At 33.4% G+C, this 16,299-nt stretch overlaps 2 protein-coding genes across 5 annotated transcripts; one reads left to right on the top strand and one right to left on the bottom strand.

Moving 5' to 3' along the window:
• Nucleotides 1-27: 27 nt before the first annotated feature.
• Nucleotides 28-11,091, top strand: LOC113512349 (kelch-like protein 10). Of its 4 annotated transcripts, none has more exons than XM_052900163.1 (13): nt 28-95; nt 1,080-1,243; nt 2,230-2,481; nt 3,071-3,335; nt 3,418-3,582; nt 3,660-3,746; nt 3,823-3,969; nt 4,180-4,372; nt 5,295-5,440; nt 5,768-5,985; nt 6,666-6,846; nt 7,417-7,592; nt 10,793-11,091. In XM_052900163.1, the coding sequence occupies exons 1-12, from the start codon at nt 54-56 to the stop codon at nt 7,549-7,551; spliced, it is 1,995 nt and encodes a 664-aa protein (XP_052756123.1). In that variant the 5' UTR covers nt 28-53; the 3' UTR covers nt 7,552-7,592; nt 10,793-11,091. The 4 variants fall into 4 exon arrangements, with proteins under 4 accessions (XP_052756123.1, XP_052756124.1, XP_026751973.2 ...); XM_026896172.3 differs by lacking the exon at nt 28-95 and adding an exon at nt 102-329; XM_031914890.2 differs by lacking the exons at nt 28-95; nt 1,080-1,243 and adding an exon at nt 1,296-1,426.
• Nucleotides 11,092-12,322: 1,231 nt separating this feature from the next.
• LOC113512287 (mitochondrial basic amino acids transporter-like) lies at nt 12,323-14,036 on the bottom strand. Its single transcript, XM_026896072.3, has 3 exons — nt 13,813-14,036; nt 13,494-13,564; nt 12,323-13,416 (listed from the first exon to the last, which is right to left on the bottom strand). Exons 2-3 carry the CDS (start codon nt 13,525-13,527, stop codon nt 12,569-12,571), a joined length of 882 nt encoding a protein of 293 aa, XP_026751873.2. The 5' UTR covers nt 13,528-13,564; nt 13,813-14,036; the 3' UTR covers nt 12,323-12,568.
• Between the last annotated feature and the right edge of the window lie 2,263 nt (nt 14,037-16,299).

Here is a 16,299-nt window from a genome sequence, read left to right as displayed (position 1 = left end):
CAGAAAAAAACAAAAGCAAACGTTTTTTTATTTCAGTAAGGCAACCGTTGAAAATGAAAATACTTTTATACAGTAATGTCAACTGGAAAAAAAAGGTTTGACATGCTTGTCATTTTTATATCATTTTTTTGCTAACCTAAAATGTTTTATCAAATGACTTGATTTTGCTATTTTGAGTATTTTTTGTGGTTATTTTTATAAATTTACTAAACTAAATCTCGGTTGTGTCCTCACACGTCCCAGTACGTGCTTAAGATTTTTTTTTGCGTTACAATTTTATAATGATGACTTCGCGTTAAAGACAAATGGAAAACGACCCGAATAACACTGTAAGTACTACTGACTGTTCCGTGAGATTGGATAATCGCTCACTTCATCCTAACAGTCTATAGTCAAGACAAATACTAACAGATTTAATTACCAGAGAGAAGGTACTACAGACACTATACACAGGAAGTTAAGTTTTTAGGATATTCACACATGTATGTCTAGTTATAATTATTATTTTAAAAGTCGATATGTACGTAGCAGAAATAAAATAATTTTCCAGTACACAACAGGAAATTAATAGGATGCCGGTTCCTGTTGAAAAGAGATGTAAACTAATCTATCATGATTATACGTATATACAGAATGCTATCTTAGGAAAGAGTTAAGAATTTTCAGAAAGTCTCCCGGCATATACATGTGAGTGGAGTTATGAAAACAGATAGGATAAAAAATATAAATACATCTCTTGCTTTAGCCACTTTTATAAATCCTTTGCTTCCAAGTTGTACAAAACGCTCTGCTTCTTCGTTTCTCATTCGAACAGCCAGCAAATGAAAGTCTCCCTTAGTGTCTGTATTTCTCCTGTTATCTATTTATATTAGGAGTTGAGAAATAAAAACGTCTGTCTTTTAAAACTAAGTTGAATAGATTATTTAAATTCGCATTATTATCTTAGTGCATGGTCCATCTTAGAAAACGTCATCACAAAATATCACGTAAGACAAATCACAGTCAAATCAATAGTAGCCGTGTTTTTTTCTAAATAACATAAAGAATTAAACATTATACGGTTTGTATATTTTATACAGACGGCGGGTCGCGAGACTGGGCGGTGCATGTCGGTGGCAGCGATGCAGGCGCTGCACCGGCTGCGCGAGTGTCGGTTGCTCTGTGACGCTATTGTGCGCGCAGACGACGGCGCCGCTTTTCCCGTGCACCGCGCCATACTCTCTGCCTGCAGCCCATACTTTCTGTTAGACCCGCTTCTTATTTAAATTGATTAAATACTTATTATCTATAACATTTCTAACAAATAACCAAACAGAATATTAGGTATAGAGTGTCATGTGAATTGTCTAACTACAGAGTTAGTAAGACAGCTTACTGTAGTGATGAAGTGTATAGTGAGAAGACACAAGTCTGAATCGACTAACCAGTTGAGTAAGACTTTGGTCTTTTACTTTTTTTTTTATTTAAATATAAAGTCATTACAGGGAGTCAGTCGAGTCAGGTAGCTTAGGGGGCATCCATTAATTATGTGAGCTCTTTTTCGATCAGTTTAGACTCCTCCCTCCCCTTAGGTGAGATTTAGTGAGATTTGCCTTGACCCCCCCCCCCCCCTTACGTGAGATTAACACAAAAAATATTTTAATTAAAAATAACCTTAATTTATATTTATTATTCGGGAAAATAATAAATCATTCAGTATTCAATCGAATCGAAAATTTCAATCGAAATAATTGGACACATATCATCTGGGATTTCTAGTAGTGCAGGAAAACAATCACTGGAAACGTCTACGTTTATCTTTAATATTTTAGTAATATTTTTAATATTTTATATTTTATTAAATTGACGTGAGATTTTTGATTATCCCCCCCCCCCCCCCCTCGGTTTAAATGAGATTTGGTGAGAATTCATTAGACCCCTCCCCCCCTATTCTGAGCTCACGTAATTAATGGATGCCCCCTTAGGACCGTTCATTATGGCAGTCTAGGGAAGGTCTATGTTCAATAGTGGACAAATAACAGCTGAGATGATGATAGATATTTATATAAAAACCATAGTTTTTTTTTTACAAAGAAACGATTGGTTAATTGTATTGCTCACAGCTATAGATATGTGTCGTCCCGGAATATAAAGACAATCGATTTAATTCAAATTTCTTATATTTTTGTCTCTACATGGAGATGAAACCGAAGCAATACATATCATCTGTATCGTCATCTGTTGACACAGGGCTTTATTTACAACAACGCTGCATTCACGCGAGCAGAGCGATGTATTGATATCAGGTGTACGCTCCGAAATCCTGCTCTTGCTGATAGAGTATGCGTACCTTCGCCGCATTGATGTCACTGATAACAACGTCCACGAATTACTCATGACCGCCGATTATCTCGCCTTTCTCGGTGTTCTACAACTTTGCTGTAATCACCTAATGACCTCATTAAATTCAAAGAACTGTCTCGGTATAATGATGTTTGCTAGGTAAATATAATTATTATATTATTATAATAACTAGCTTTTACCCACGACTTCGTCCGCATGACTGGGATATGTTCACTAACTGGATTAAAAATCCTATAACCTTATCTATTCCATATAGTATTTTTTTTTATTTCATAGTGATCGGTTAAGCTTAACAAAATTGCCAATAGCTCGAGTTGGGTCTATGTATATGTATTTACATTCGCTACCTATTAATATAAAAACTCGTGTTTCTACCAAAAAGCAGTTGTGTTTGTATTGCTGTGATTCAATTTGAAAGGTGGGAATAACACCTGAGTCCTCAGGAATGGCAACGCATGGGGGGTATAATGGGCGAAACAGTATACTCTGTTATATCCACGGTATTGTTCATGTCTATAGGCGACGATTAACACTTTCCATCAGGTGGGCTGTCAGCTTGTTTGCCATTCTAAGTTCAATAAAAAAAAAATTAAAAATTACGATACTTTTTTACTACTGGGCAATTTTTTTGCCATTCAATGTTGCATAAATTTAAACATAAAAATTAGACCAAAATTACATGTAATAAAATCAAACCACAGAATAATTATGGGTATTATTATTTCAGACGAGTGTTTTGTTATAAATTAGAGGCAGATGCTCGTAGATACTTGCTGCGATATTTTGTTACGGTGGCAATACAAAGTGATGAGTTTCTCCATCTGCCACTCGAAGAACTGAATTCTATTATTCTCGAAGATGAATTGAATGTTAAAAGTGAAGAGGCGGTATGGGAAGCTGTCTTGCGATGGGTCAACTATGATCCTGATATACGCTGGCAACATACAGTGAAATTAATGGGTAGCATTCGGCTAGGGCTGTTGGATACGCAAGTTAGATTTTACTTTGTTCTTTCTGTTTATGTGATACTTGATATATTCTATTTGATTAACTCGACTTTTTTTTTAAAAATAGTTCTTTTTGGAAAACGTAAAAGACCATCCGTACGTCACTGGCAATGAAGGTTCACGCCCAATAATTATTGAAACTCTAAAATTCCTTTATGACCTGGAAATGATTGCTCAGAGAGATGGTGAAGTGGCCACTCCAGAGATAGCTCGGCCACGAGTACCACATGAGGTATATATTTTTTCGATTACTGACGTATTATCTTTTTTTATCAGTGATTCAATGACCTTGTAACCAAATTATTTTAGGTCTTATTTGCTATCGGTGGTTGGAGTGGCGGATCGCCTACAGCATTTATAGAGACCTATGATACTAGGGCTGATCGTTGGATCAAGGTAATATCTACCAATTTATCATCAATCATTGATTTCTGTACACACATAATTATGGAAGATTTTTCTGATTATTTAGGTTGAAGAAGTTGATCCTGCAGGTCCTCGAGCATATCATGGAACCGCTGTATTGGGTTACTGTATTTACGTCATAGGGGGATTTGATGGAATGGACTATTTTAACTCATGTCGGTGTTTTGATGCAGTTACAAAGTCATGGCGAGAGGTCAGTTGTGGTATATTATAAATTACGTTTAGATAAACCAGACTGATTCTTTTGATTATATACTTTATTAAGTTATGGGGAAAAGCGCCACTGTCTAAACACACTGAGAAAAACAAATTCTATATTTTAGTTTACTTAAAATAGTGTAAAGAATATGATGTTTTGGGTTAAATAAATACATGTATTATATTATTATTCTTATTTGTTTAGGTGGCACCAATGAATGCACGACGTTGTTATGTTTCTGTAGCGGTACTTGGAGAGACGATATATGCAATGGGGGGATACGATGGTCACCATAGACAAAATACAGCTGAGCGATTCAACCACCGCACCAATCAATGGTCACTTATTTCTCCTATGAATGCACAGAGATCTGACGCAAGTGCGGCAGCACTCGATAGTATGTATTCGTACTCCGTAAATTGATAAATTTTAATAAGTTCAAAACTAATACCTTGCCATATTGATCGAGTGGACTTTGGTATCTCCGCTTTCTATAAGTTTCAACAACTTATGGAAATTGGAGATACTGGGCTCCCATATATACAGATTTACATATATGTATTATTCTAAGTTAAAGCTCCGAGTCCGAAACCACTAAAAATAATTACCATCACTTTTCCTGTGTACTGAAATCATTAAAACCATACAAATTCCGGAGGGTATTTACTGATACATCGAACTCTTAAGAAATACTTACTTATATATTAAAATTGGAACTAGACCATGTAGACATGGAAGATATTTAAGAAAATATGATATGAGGGGCCCTAATAGGAGCAATAAAAAGCAAAACAATATTTTTTAGAAGTTTTGTCTGTCTGTATGTTTGTTCCGGAGGCACGCAAAAACTACTAATTAATGTAGAATTAATTGCGATTTCCACAGTTGTATTCATGAAGGTCTGTCCTAAAATTTGTTATAATAAAATAAAAAATGTTTTATTATATTACGCCATACGCAGAATTGGTCTATTTCATTGGCTTTTCTACTTCTGAAGTCATACGTACGAAGTAGCGAACTTAGAGTTACTTATGAATGTTTTTAATGGATAAAGTATACCTCCATAGCAATATATCTATTCCATATTAACAGCAACGAATATAATAACACATATATTCAAGAGGTATTTACATATTTCCCTTTATATTCAAAATTTAAATACTTTTATTGAATTCAGACAATGAACTGTCATTATCATCAGTTCATTGTCTGAATATCATCCACATAATTTGTCTCTAAAATGTATTCAAGCACTGATCCACCTGCATACTCACTACAACAGTAATCTCAATAAAAATGTGTATTCTGTTCTAACGTAGACAAGATTTACATTACTGGTGGATTCAACGGTCAGGAGTGTATGAACAGTGTAGAAATGTACGACCCGGACACAAATCAGTGGACTAACCTCGCGCCGATGCGTTCGCGCCGTTCCGGAGTCTCATGCATCGCATATCACAACAAGGTATTAACCAATCTCTTCTAGACAACCTTTGATAATTATATCGATTTATTGTAATAATATTGCAAGTATTATTCTCTGTTATATTATGTTTTATTATTCTGTTATATTAGTCACTCAAATTAATTTGATTTATCATTTGTGTTTTCCATCACCGTAAATTATTCAAGTTGACACATTAATTTATTTCAATATTGGTCAGACTAAAACTGGCGACATTTGCGGTCTATAATTTAGTTTGCGTATAATTATATACCACTAGGCTATAACGCTCTCAGAAAGCAATATTTTAATAACTATATATTTCAAGCTTACTTGTTTGCTTTTCAGATTTATGTAATAGGTGGGTTCAATGGAATCTCTCGTATGTGCAGCGGCGAAGTGTATGATCCAGTTGCAAATACCTGGGCTCCAGTACCCGATATGTATAATCCTCGAAGCAATTTCGCTATTGAAGTAATTGACGATATGATATTTGCTATAGGTGGTTTTAATGGGGTCACTACCATATACCACGTGGAATGTTATGACGAGAAAACTAATGAGTGGTGAGTTCTTACATGTATTATCTTAGTAATATAATAAAATTGTAACTAAATGACATCTGTACATGGAAAATATTTAAGAAAAAAAAATATGAAGAGTTTTAATAAGAGCAATAAATAGAAGCGAAAACAATGAATTATCTTTTTTTTTTATTTTTTCTATCTGTATGATTATTCCGGTATCACGCAAAAACTTAACAACTATGAAAACTAATTAGATACGGTTTTTATAGTTGTATTACTGAAGGGCTATGATTAAAACTGTTGTTTTATCTTCATATGCCATCTTCATATTATCATATTGTTATAATTTTCCTGATTCTGAAATCCACGCGTACGAAGTAATGGGAGCAAAAGTTATAGTTATACTTAGGTAGTATAACAGGTAATATCTATAAGCTACTCCCTAACGACCACTGATAGTTTGTTATGATCTGATCAATGGTGATTTGTCACCTATAGGCACGAACACATAGACATCACAGAATGACATTTTAGTTCTAACGACCCACTTCAAGTTGAATCATAAACATGCAAACACAGCTGTTTGGCAACAGAAACAAGTAATAGAGGCAAGTTCCTTTCAATTGAGCCATGCCTGTGGCTTGGTATATAGTTTCTCGGTAAAATGACGGTACGAGTAATTTCTAAAAAAACAATAGTGACAGAAACTTTTCGATCAGGTACGAAGCGACTGACATGAACATTTACCGGTCAGCTCTGTCCGCATGTGTGATTATGGGACTGCCGAATGTATACGACTACATACATAAGCACCGTGAACGTCTCATGGAAGAGAAACGGCAAAAGATTCTGCTGTCGGAAACTGCAAGGCACGGTCAGCACCGCACCGCGCTACCTGATGTTAGATTTTCTATTATTTTTAAGACACTGTTAATAGAATTTCTTAACTTTGATATTCACAACCGTATATATTTATTTTAATCACTAAATTTATCATAATATTTTGCTTTTTAAATGGTCGATCTGAAGAGATGGTAAAGCTTGGTGCCCCTTCACCTAAATATTCCTGAGGACTACTACCTTTATAAGCACAAGCAATGATATTTGGATACTTGATTTTGAGCTTTACACAAAAAAGTATTCTATAACTTCCCTAACTATCCCATGTGTGACCTAGGCATCCATCCACAAATACCTAAAGGTTAAATAAATTAGTTTAACTCTTGATCCTGGTACCAGTATTTTCAAAGCAAAATTGCCAAATTTCATTCTACCTTATTTATTACGTATTTAGACGCGTAAAATATTAAAAAAATAAGCTTATAAAACCGTTTGTTTTTTAACAATATTTGAACTCTTACTGCAGTAAATAATAAAGGTTATCGTCTTTAGCTATAATAACACTTGATTTGCGAAACTGCAAAACTAGATTACGCTGGAATGTTGCTGATACTATTGTGGTTGGAACAGGTTCGCTTGATAGAAGACAACGACGACATGTTAGAGCAGCTTGGTTTGATGGAAAACCAGGCGGCTAACAATGTACCAGCACCACCGCCACCGCCACCGCTTCCTCTACCTCCACAACCAATGGAACAGGATTGAAAAATCTGACTCTGTTACCTAATTCATCGCCCGTTACTTTGGTAATGTAGCAAAACAGTATAAACAAATAACAGTACAAACAAACCAGAGGGAGACTTTGTACAAAAGTCGATTGCATGGGTACCTCTGTCCCATTCATGTTTCAACTGTGAAGCAGTTGTGTTTGCATGTCTGTGTTTCGGTTTGAAGGGTGGGATATGGCGTGAATTTACAGGGTACAGAGGAATAACATCTGAGTCCTCAGGAATGGCAACGCATGGGGGGTATCATGGGCGAAACAGTATACTCTGTTATGTTCATGGTACTGCTCATGTTTATAGGCGACGGTTACCACTTTCCATCAGGTGGGCCGTCAGCTTGTCTGCCATTCTAAATTGTATAAAAAAAAATAACGTACAAACTATTCAGTACTAGCATCTACCTAAAAATACACTCTGTACAAAGTTAAATAACTGATAATGATATGTTTACCACATGCAATGTGGTCTCGGCATAGAATAGGCTATCCCTTCCTTTCCCGCGGGTATTGTAAAAAGCGACTAAAGAAACATAATGGTCGAGGAATGGGCAGTAGCGTCCCTCTTAAAACATCACCAAAGCCTAATTGCGGTTGCCAGTCCGCCTACCAAGCTTGGCAACTACTGACGAAACTCTTGTTATGGGGGCTTATGTTCAGCAGTAGTCAGTTAACGGTTGATGTACTAATAATAATGGCATGTTCTAAAAATAATGTAAATGAAAAATAAAAAGAACATTGACATAGAACGCTACGTATAATGTAGGAAACGTTAGATACAATGAAAGAGGCAATACTATAAATTGGAAAATAAGAATAGCCTACTATATTTTTTCCATAGAAAAGCAGTTAGGTGTAAATAATGTATAGTATATATAATTCACCTATGACTACACTAATAGGTTTTTTACGCTGGCAAATAATGTTTCATTAATTAATGATTGCGTCATTTAAGATAATGAATATTAAGGCACTTCATTCCTACTTGACCTTAGGTCGTAACTTTATCTTTTACTACCCGCTATCCGCTAATTATCGTGATGACATAGAGTATTTAATTGTGCAGAATTGTTTCCTTATATAAAAGTGTTCAGAAGTTGATTATCGAACTGAATGTAAACGAAAAATCGTCATTCAAATAAATATAACATAAAAAAGCATTACTCGCTAGTTGGTATTGATATCACTTAATATTTTTTTTAAATAATTACACAAAATCCTTAATGATACATCCTCTTGCGTGTTAATAACTCAATCAATTGTCATTAAATTTGGTTTATAGTCAATATTTTAGATGGAGAAGGATGTTGATTTTTTATCCCGGTCAATTAATATATCCCAGGCGCGCCACCGAAATCGCAGATTAAATCTACACTAGAGGAATTAGTTTTTATTTGCCCAGTTGATTTTTGTCTAAAATTTATTCAAGATTTGAAAACCATCCTTAATTTTCTTGTGGGATCAGCGGTTGCTGAGAAATTGATGGTTAAAGACAAAAGCTCCTTTTCCATTCAAAGTTCGATATCTCAGCGAGAAGTGATCGTATCGAAGTTTTAAAAAAAAAGCAAATTAAAGCTGAATGAACATGCTATCCGATCCATATAGTGGTTAAGTTGGAATTTTTTTTTCCAAGTTGGTAGACCAAAAATTTTGAAAAAAATTTTTTTTCGTTATTCATTATGATTGAGCGGAACACATTGTTTGAAAAAGTTTTTCATCGTACGATCTCAAAACTAGAAATGTTGAGCTTTAAAATCCTTTTTTTTTTTTAATTCCAGTACGACCATTTTTAAGGGAAATACAGTTACTTGAAAAACCTCAAAAATTTGGAATTTTTTTTTGATCCCTTAATTTTTTCATCTAATATGAATAATAAACAAAACTCATAAATATAATCAATAAAATAAGGTTGAGAGGTATATTTTTATACATCTGATTCTACTAAACGCATCTGATTCTACTAAAGTGCAAACCTACCGTCCTGATGAATTCATCATAAATTAATTACGATGATTTCTAAGGGTGATGTCGTAGAGGTCGACCTGACAGAGTATTGCTAGTAGTGGAGCTACTACTACCTAGATTAATTAGACTTGACAACTGTGTTTTCAATAACCAGAAAGTCGAACTTTAAAATGATACGAAATATTTAAAGTATTTTATGTACATGTTCAGATCTTTAAACGTGATTATTTATTTTTTTATTTAATATTTATGTATAATTACTACAATCTTAATAAATTAACAACATACTTTTATGACAAAATTTAAAATTACTTGTCAACCGTTTTCGTGATTTTTTTATATTTATTACCTCATAACTACGTTAATTGTAAACCGATTTAGAAAATTATTTTTTCATCTGAAAGAATATGCTTACAGTTTAGTTCCATAGAATTTTTATCAAAATCGGTGCAGTAGTTTAGTTTCTAAATCAAAATGACTGATTTTGGCGCAATTGAAGTCAGATTTTTTTTAGAACATAATTTGATTTTATAAAATTAAATGTTTGTGTCCAATAAAAAATACAGAATATTATCGTCGTAAAAGAAGATACAGAATAATAGTCGTAAAAAATAACTGTAATTATATGTTTATAAATAATTCATAAATACATGTAATAACTATTAAACGTCGAAATAGATCGATATGTAATCGCTCACGACAAGCCTATTTCTTAAAATGTGTCACTCTGGTCTGTGCAAATAATCTGTGTACGCTCAAAGAAAACCAACAGTATTGTCACGCAAAATATTTGAGGTCTTGCAACATAGGTTCCTCGTCTGAGTGTCAGAGGCAGACAACCGCCGATGTTTCGCGTAGGTCCTCTTCTACTCTCTGATACGTAGTTTTGATTTTCACCCCAAAGTTTCAACCACAGTTAAACAAAGAAAAATGTATCAACTATAATTTCGCGTATAAATCTTAAAAATTCTGTATATCGGTTTTGGCCAAATATCGACTTTAAAAAAATTAAAGACACTTTTTTTTACTAATGTTTGGTTCAGGATGTTTATTTATTTTATTTTTTTATTTATTTACTATTTATATAAATTAATTTTAAACAAACAGATTGAAGTTTAAGGATCAAATTGTAATATATGTTTTTTTTTCAGATTTTTACTATTGTTTCTATTATTATTATGTATTATTAATCTGAAATAACGTTTCAAAAATGACCTTCGATGGAAAAAAGTGCTTTAATTATGGTCATTTTCTTTTCAGATGTATCTAATTAAAACACCTTGTTGTTGAACGAAGTACGAGTTCCTCCTAGCTTGTTAAATACCACATAATAGTCAATAAATGTAACGGTATAGTCAAGTTAATATTATCTGTTTAAAATTACAACGTAACAGTATTTTATTATATTTTTAAATATTTACAATTATTGTAGAATTTTTGGCTTATTTATAATAATGTTGTAATATTTTCATAATGTGGATCATTCCAGAATTTTTGGAATAGTTTTTGAAAATTGTATAAAATTTTTCTGAAGAGTATATTGTACTTATTAAAACTGTTATATTGTTTTCATTTCTAATTGCTAAATAATACTCAAATTCATTTTTGAATGTACTTTAATAAATAAAAATTGTCAAGTACGAGTAGAACCCACACGCTGAGGGCTCCGTATATAGATATTAGATAAAATGACCTTATGTAGAAATCTGTTTATAGTATATCTTATATTAAATAGACACATATATGCTTAAGAATTGAACCGCAAAACTAAGTTTGTTTTGTTATACTATTATGGAGGCAAACAAGCATACGGCACGTCTGATTGTAAACTGTTGTCGTGGTCTATAGACATTTGTAATACCATGGATATAATTACATTGTCGATTCTCAAAAAAACTTTACTATGCCGTCTTTGAAGAACTCCATGCTGTAGTCTCTAAGTAATACTTCGGCAGGAAGATCATTCCACAGCCTAAGCATTCGCGGAAGGAAGCTTTATTTTTTTTTTTGTTTGTTTCTCAAAAACTACGCTTGTTAGAAACATCATTTTATTTTTCCTATAATATGCACATATCTACCTATATCTTTATAAACAGTAAATATTTAAAAAATTTTGCTCATGGTGGAAGAAGCGAAAGAGGTTTGTTTGAATCGAAGCATTTGGCGTTCCATTGTTTCTGCCTACCTTAATGGGAAACAGGCGTGACAGATAAGTATGTATGTATATCTGCTCACAAACTTCGCAAATAGAATGCCTTTATTATATTATATTATTATTATTATAGAATAGTCTATATTTTTCACATTTTCAAACAGTAACCAAAAAGTAAGCGGCATAAAATATTGAAATAAATTGGCCCTTTTGCTAAATTCGCAGGCGAATAATATATATAACTATTCAAATTGATAGCATTTAGTTAATTTGAAACTTTCGATTTATTTACACATTTTCAATACACAATCAGAACTTAACGCGATGAAAAAACCTTTGCAGGTGAACAGTACCAAGTAGGTACTGTGTACCTGCAAAGGTTTTTGCCTCAGACAAAACGCTGTGACAAAACAAATGGACTGACGGCAAAGTCATACCATATTTTTCTTTTGTCCGAAGTTGGCACGGAACCCTAAAAAAGAGACAAATAACATCACACTATTATATAATATAATATAATAAGTATGAAAGTGACTATGTTTGTTACTTTCGTGCCTTTGGAATCTTAACCACACAATCAATCATCAAGAAATTTGACATGCACGTAGTATTTGATATGGAAAACAACATAGACTACATTTTATTTCTAACAATTTATTTTATTTATATCCTGAAAACGCGAACGAAGTCGCGAGTAATAAGTAGTGTTCAACAAAAAGAATACCAATGGTTTAAGTATATGATAAACAAAACAAATAAAGCTCTTTATAAACATGTCCTGACTCATTACTTATTATCAGCACGATATAACTATATTATAGTTCGGAAAATTATCTAAATGCTCAATGTTCAAGATTAATCAATCACACATAATTATTTGCAATTCATACATCATAGTACCGATCTAAGTTTTCTGATGAAGTAGTTTCACTGATTGGGGCAGCTTGTACTAAAGTGTGTACTGCTATCTCGGAGGCACAATTTTGCCATATCCGTTCAGTCCATGCCACAGCCGTGAAACACGCTCCATTACTAATAAAAGCACGAATAGTTACAGCTCCCAAACCACGTGCCATACAACGCCATCCATTCTTCTTTATCGACTGCTTGAAACAATCCAACGATCCTGCATATCGGCCTTCAATATCACCTTGTAACTTTGACTTCACAACGTCCACTGGATAAAGAACCCACCACGATAAGGCTCCAGCTAAACCACCGGCAGTAAAAACTTTTAGTACTGATTGATCTCCACGTGTCATTATTTCAAACGCTGTAAAATAAATTGCAAAACCTGGACTGTCACGGATCATCGTAATACCTAATCCGCGATAAAGTGCTTTGAAACCTCCCGTGCATAAAACGTGTCTCGTTCCAGACAATGCTCCCGCTGGCATCATGTCTCCGGGTTTAGCGAGCTGCTGTCGCGTTTTTACTAATTCAATAGGTGCACAAGCAAAACTTTGAAACAGACCGGCTAGGCCGCCAGCTACTGCGTGTGAAGTTAGCGAATCGGGGTTCGGCAGTGCTCGTCTCGTGTGTCCGTATACTCCAAAAACTATAGCATTTACACCTGCTACACCTGCCAATGGTGCACCAATACCTCTATATGCTGTCGCTAATGTTCCATCTTTGAAAAGTGCTTTGGTACATGCTAATGGGCTTCCTCTACCTGATTGGATATGAACTTTTAAAGTATCTAGGGGATGACCTGCTACTATTCCAGCACAACCTGAAAAATGATAATTTAAATATAAATATAAACGTAGTGAGAATATTAAGATTGATGTAATTAAAACTACAACTTACCACCAATACATCCAGCAACGAAATCTAACGCCATATTGCTTTTATTATGATTTATTCTCAGTGGTAAACGTCTGTAATAGAAATTTATTAAGTTATAACATTTGCTATAACCGTGTCGTCGTGTAATTTACAATTCATGGTGCTCTTTTAATAAACACAGTTAACAATAACTTTACATCCACAGCTATGTTTTATAAAATGAACAAAGAATATGAAATGCCGTTACATCATTATCTAAATTGCTCATTTATTTATAAACTATTTCAACCCAGCTTAATTGACCTTCGATAAGATTAATCTAACAAATGTATTAACTTACCTCCTCGGTATTCAAATTAAGTAATCGTAGTGAGAATTGACGTTGTCTCCACTGGAAGTGATGCCAATGAACATATTGCTAGAGACTAGAGCAGTGGTAACTTCTGCAACCCAACGGTCCAATCTCTCCGGCGTTTAAGTCGAATGTACGCGTTCGTTTCACAGTCTCCAACTCACAAAGCACCCTCTCGTGCACCACCCACCCGTCCGTAGATGATACTAACATCCAATGGTATTATCTGAGGTCAGACTTATCGGGAGGGGCAAAATACGTCCTAACAAAATAATAATTACACCTATCAACATGTTATGTTCCGACTATATCAGTCTGCTTATTTTCTTTCCATATTGGTACCAAACAAGAAAATTTACAATCACAAACATTTAACTTTAGTGAGGTTTGTCTATAATCGCTATTTAATTTTTTTTTTTTTTATAAAAATATAAAATGTAATTTGTTTTGATTTTCTCTAAAGAAATAATTATTATTATTTAAATTTTCGCGTAGATGACAATCAGAACCGCTTCTATCTGCTTTATTGAAATATCAGATATCGGAAAGCTACCTTCCGCATATCTTCGCCAATTCGGAATCGATTTTGATAATTCTTTCTGCAATCGATCAATGGAATATATGTTGTTCCATATTGTTTTTATCACGATTTAAGTAGTTTTTTACTGAGCAAGATCTTAACTAAAATTATAGTAATCTAAGTATATCGTAAAATAAGTAATTACTCTCTATAGACCACATACAGAATTATTTAAAGTAATTGACTAGATGTATGGATACTATTTATACATAACTGTGGAGTTGTTCGTTTCTAGAAATGTAAATAACTTGATGAGAAGTTAAAATCAATAGATACCAAGATGATAAAGTGTAGAAAATATACCTAAGAATATGTACATATACAGAAAACAATTAGACTAATACAAAAAGTTAGTTGATTAAAATTATTTTGTTAATTTTGTTTCATTCCGCTACTATTAGTATTAGTGCAACTCAAAGGCGGATAATTCCTAAGGCAAATTAGGCACGTGCCTAGAGTTGCATGGTTACAAAAGGGCGCGCGCGCAAAACTTTTAAATGAAGAAATAAAAATAAAACTGTGTCAGTAAGTACCCGTGCACCTATTTACACAATATAAAATATAATTTACCTAAATGCTGACATAGCCTTAAGTATATTGCTATCTTTAAACTGTAACGATGTTGTTGACAATTTCGCAAGACAAAAATGTAGACCCAAAAAACTTAATTTTTTTAACATTCGAAGATGCCTACTTATAACTAGAAGTTCTATAACCTTCCATATTAGCCATCAATCTTCCACCGCTATTTAGTCTACGCATGTTTTGAGACACGTGTTTCACTTCTAAACCAGTCATTCTCAAGCAAAATAATAGATCTTTGGTGGGAACCTAGTTTGTGAACGATTAGTTCAGTGTCCAAACTGCAAAGAAAGACACACTAATGAATATAAAATGTTCGTATTATAATAAATTGTTATAATATGAATGTAAAATTATTAAAAAAATAAACCCCGGGGCTCGTAAAGATTATTTAAATTAAACTGCTTGATTTTCGGATGGTTGTTTTCTGACGTAACAAACTATACAACTCTATATAAGAACCTATTATCCGCATATGTACAGATACTCGGACAATATACAGCAACGATGCTTGATAATATATATTAATGTATTGACATGATTAATACAAACAAAATTGATTTCTGCATGTATGTAGACACTTGACAATTGATCGTCAATCTTCCGATTCATACAGACCAATTTGACGAGCACTAACACATTATAAGTATTTAAATCAAGATTTGCTAGATCCAAAACTAGAATAAAAAATAAATAATATAATATTTAGAGCCATAGTTTAGAGCAAAAGCCCGTAAGAACCCATTATCTTCTAGAGAAAAATTCGAGTTGGTGGATCATGGTTCTCACCTCAAAAAAAAAAAAAGCTTTCAATACCCCATTGACTAAGGGCATGTTTTGAAACTATTTTTGGCTTCAGCTGTGCTATACTTGGAGTACAAATATTTTGTTTTAATTTAATCCGAAATCATATGTGTTTCATTATAATTTTTGTTTCTGGAACATCTAAAACGGATCAAGAGATATAACTTGAACGCGGATGATGTCGCGACCACCGCTTGTACAAAATACTAAGACCTGTCACCTCATTTACATGTATCTTATAGTATATGTAATAAATGATGAAATCTCGTGAGTAACGTCACTCGTGAGCATATAATTAAATATCTAAAAGTATCCATCTATTAATACCTACTCATACAACCTACAGCTTTTATTACGTAAATTATATGTAGTTTACAATCATAGACGAAGTGTAACGTACTTATGTTACGTACCTACCTACCAAATCCGTTCAACCTTTTAACGTGATTAAATAACAAATTTATTATCATTATTTTTGAAAATTACCAATTGACTAAGTCTGCTAAAAG

This window comes from Galleria mellonella, unplaced genomic scaffold (genome assembly GCF_026898425.1).
Source record: "Galleria mellonella isolate WM207_F2 unplaced genomic scaffold, CSIRO_AGI_GalMel_v1 utg64, whole genome shotgun sequence".
Taxonomy (NCBI): domain Eukaryota; kingdom Metazoa; phylum Arthropoda; class Insecta; order Lepidoptera; family Pyralidae; genus Galleria; species Galleria mellonella.
The sequence above is the reverse complement of the archived record's forward strand: the minus strand, read 5'-3'. Positions and strand labels throughout refer to the sequence as shown.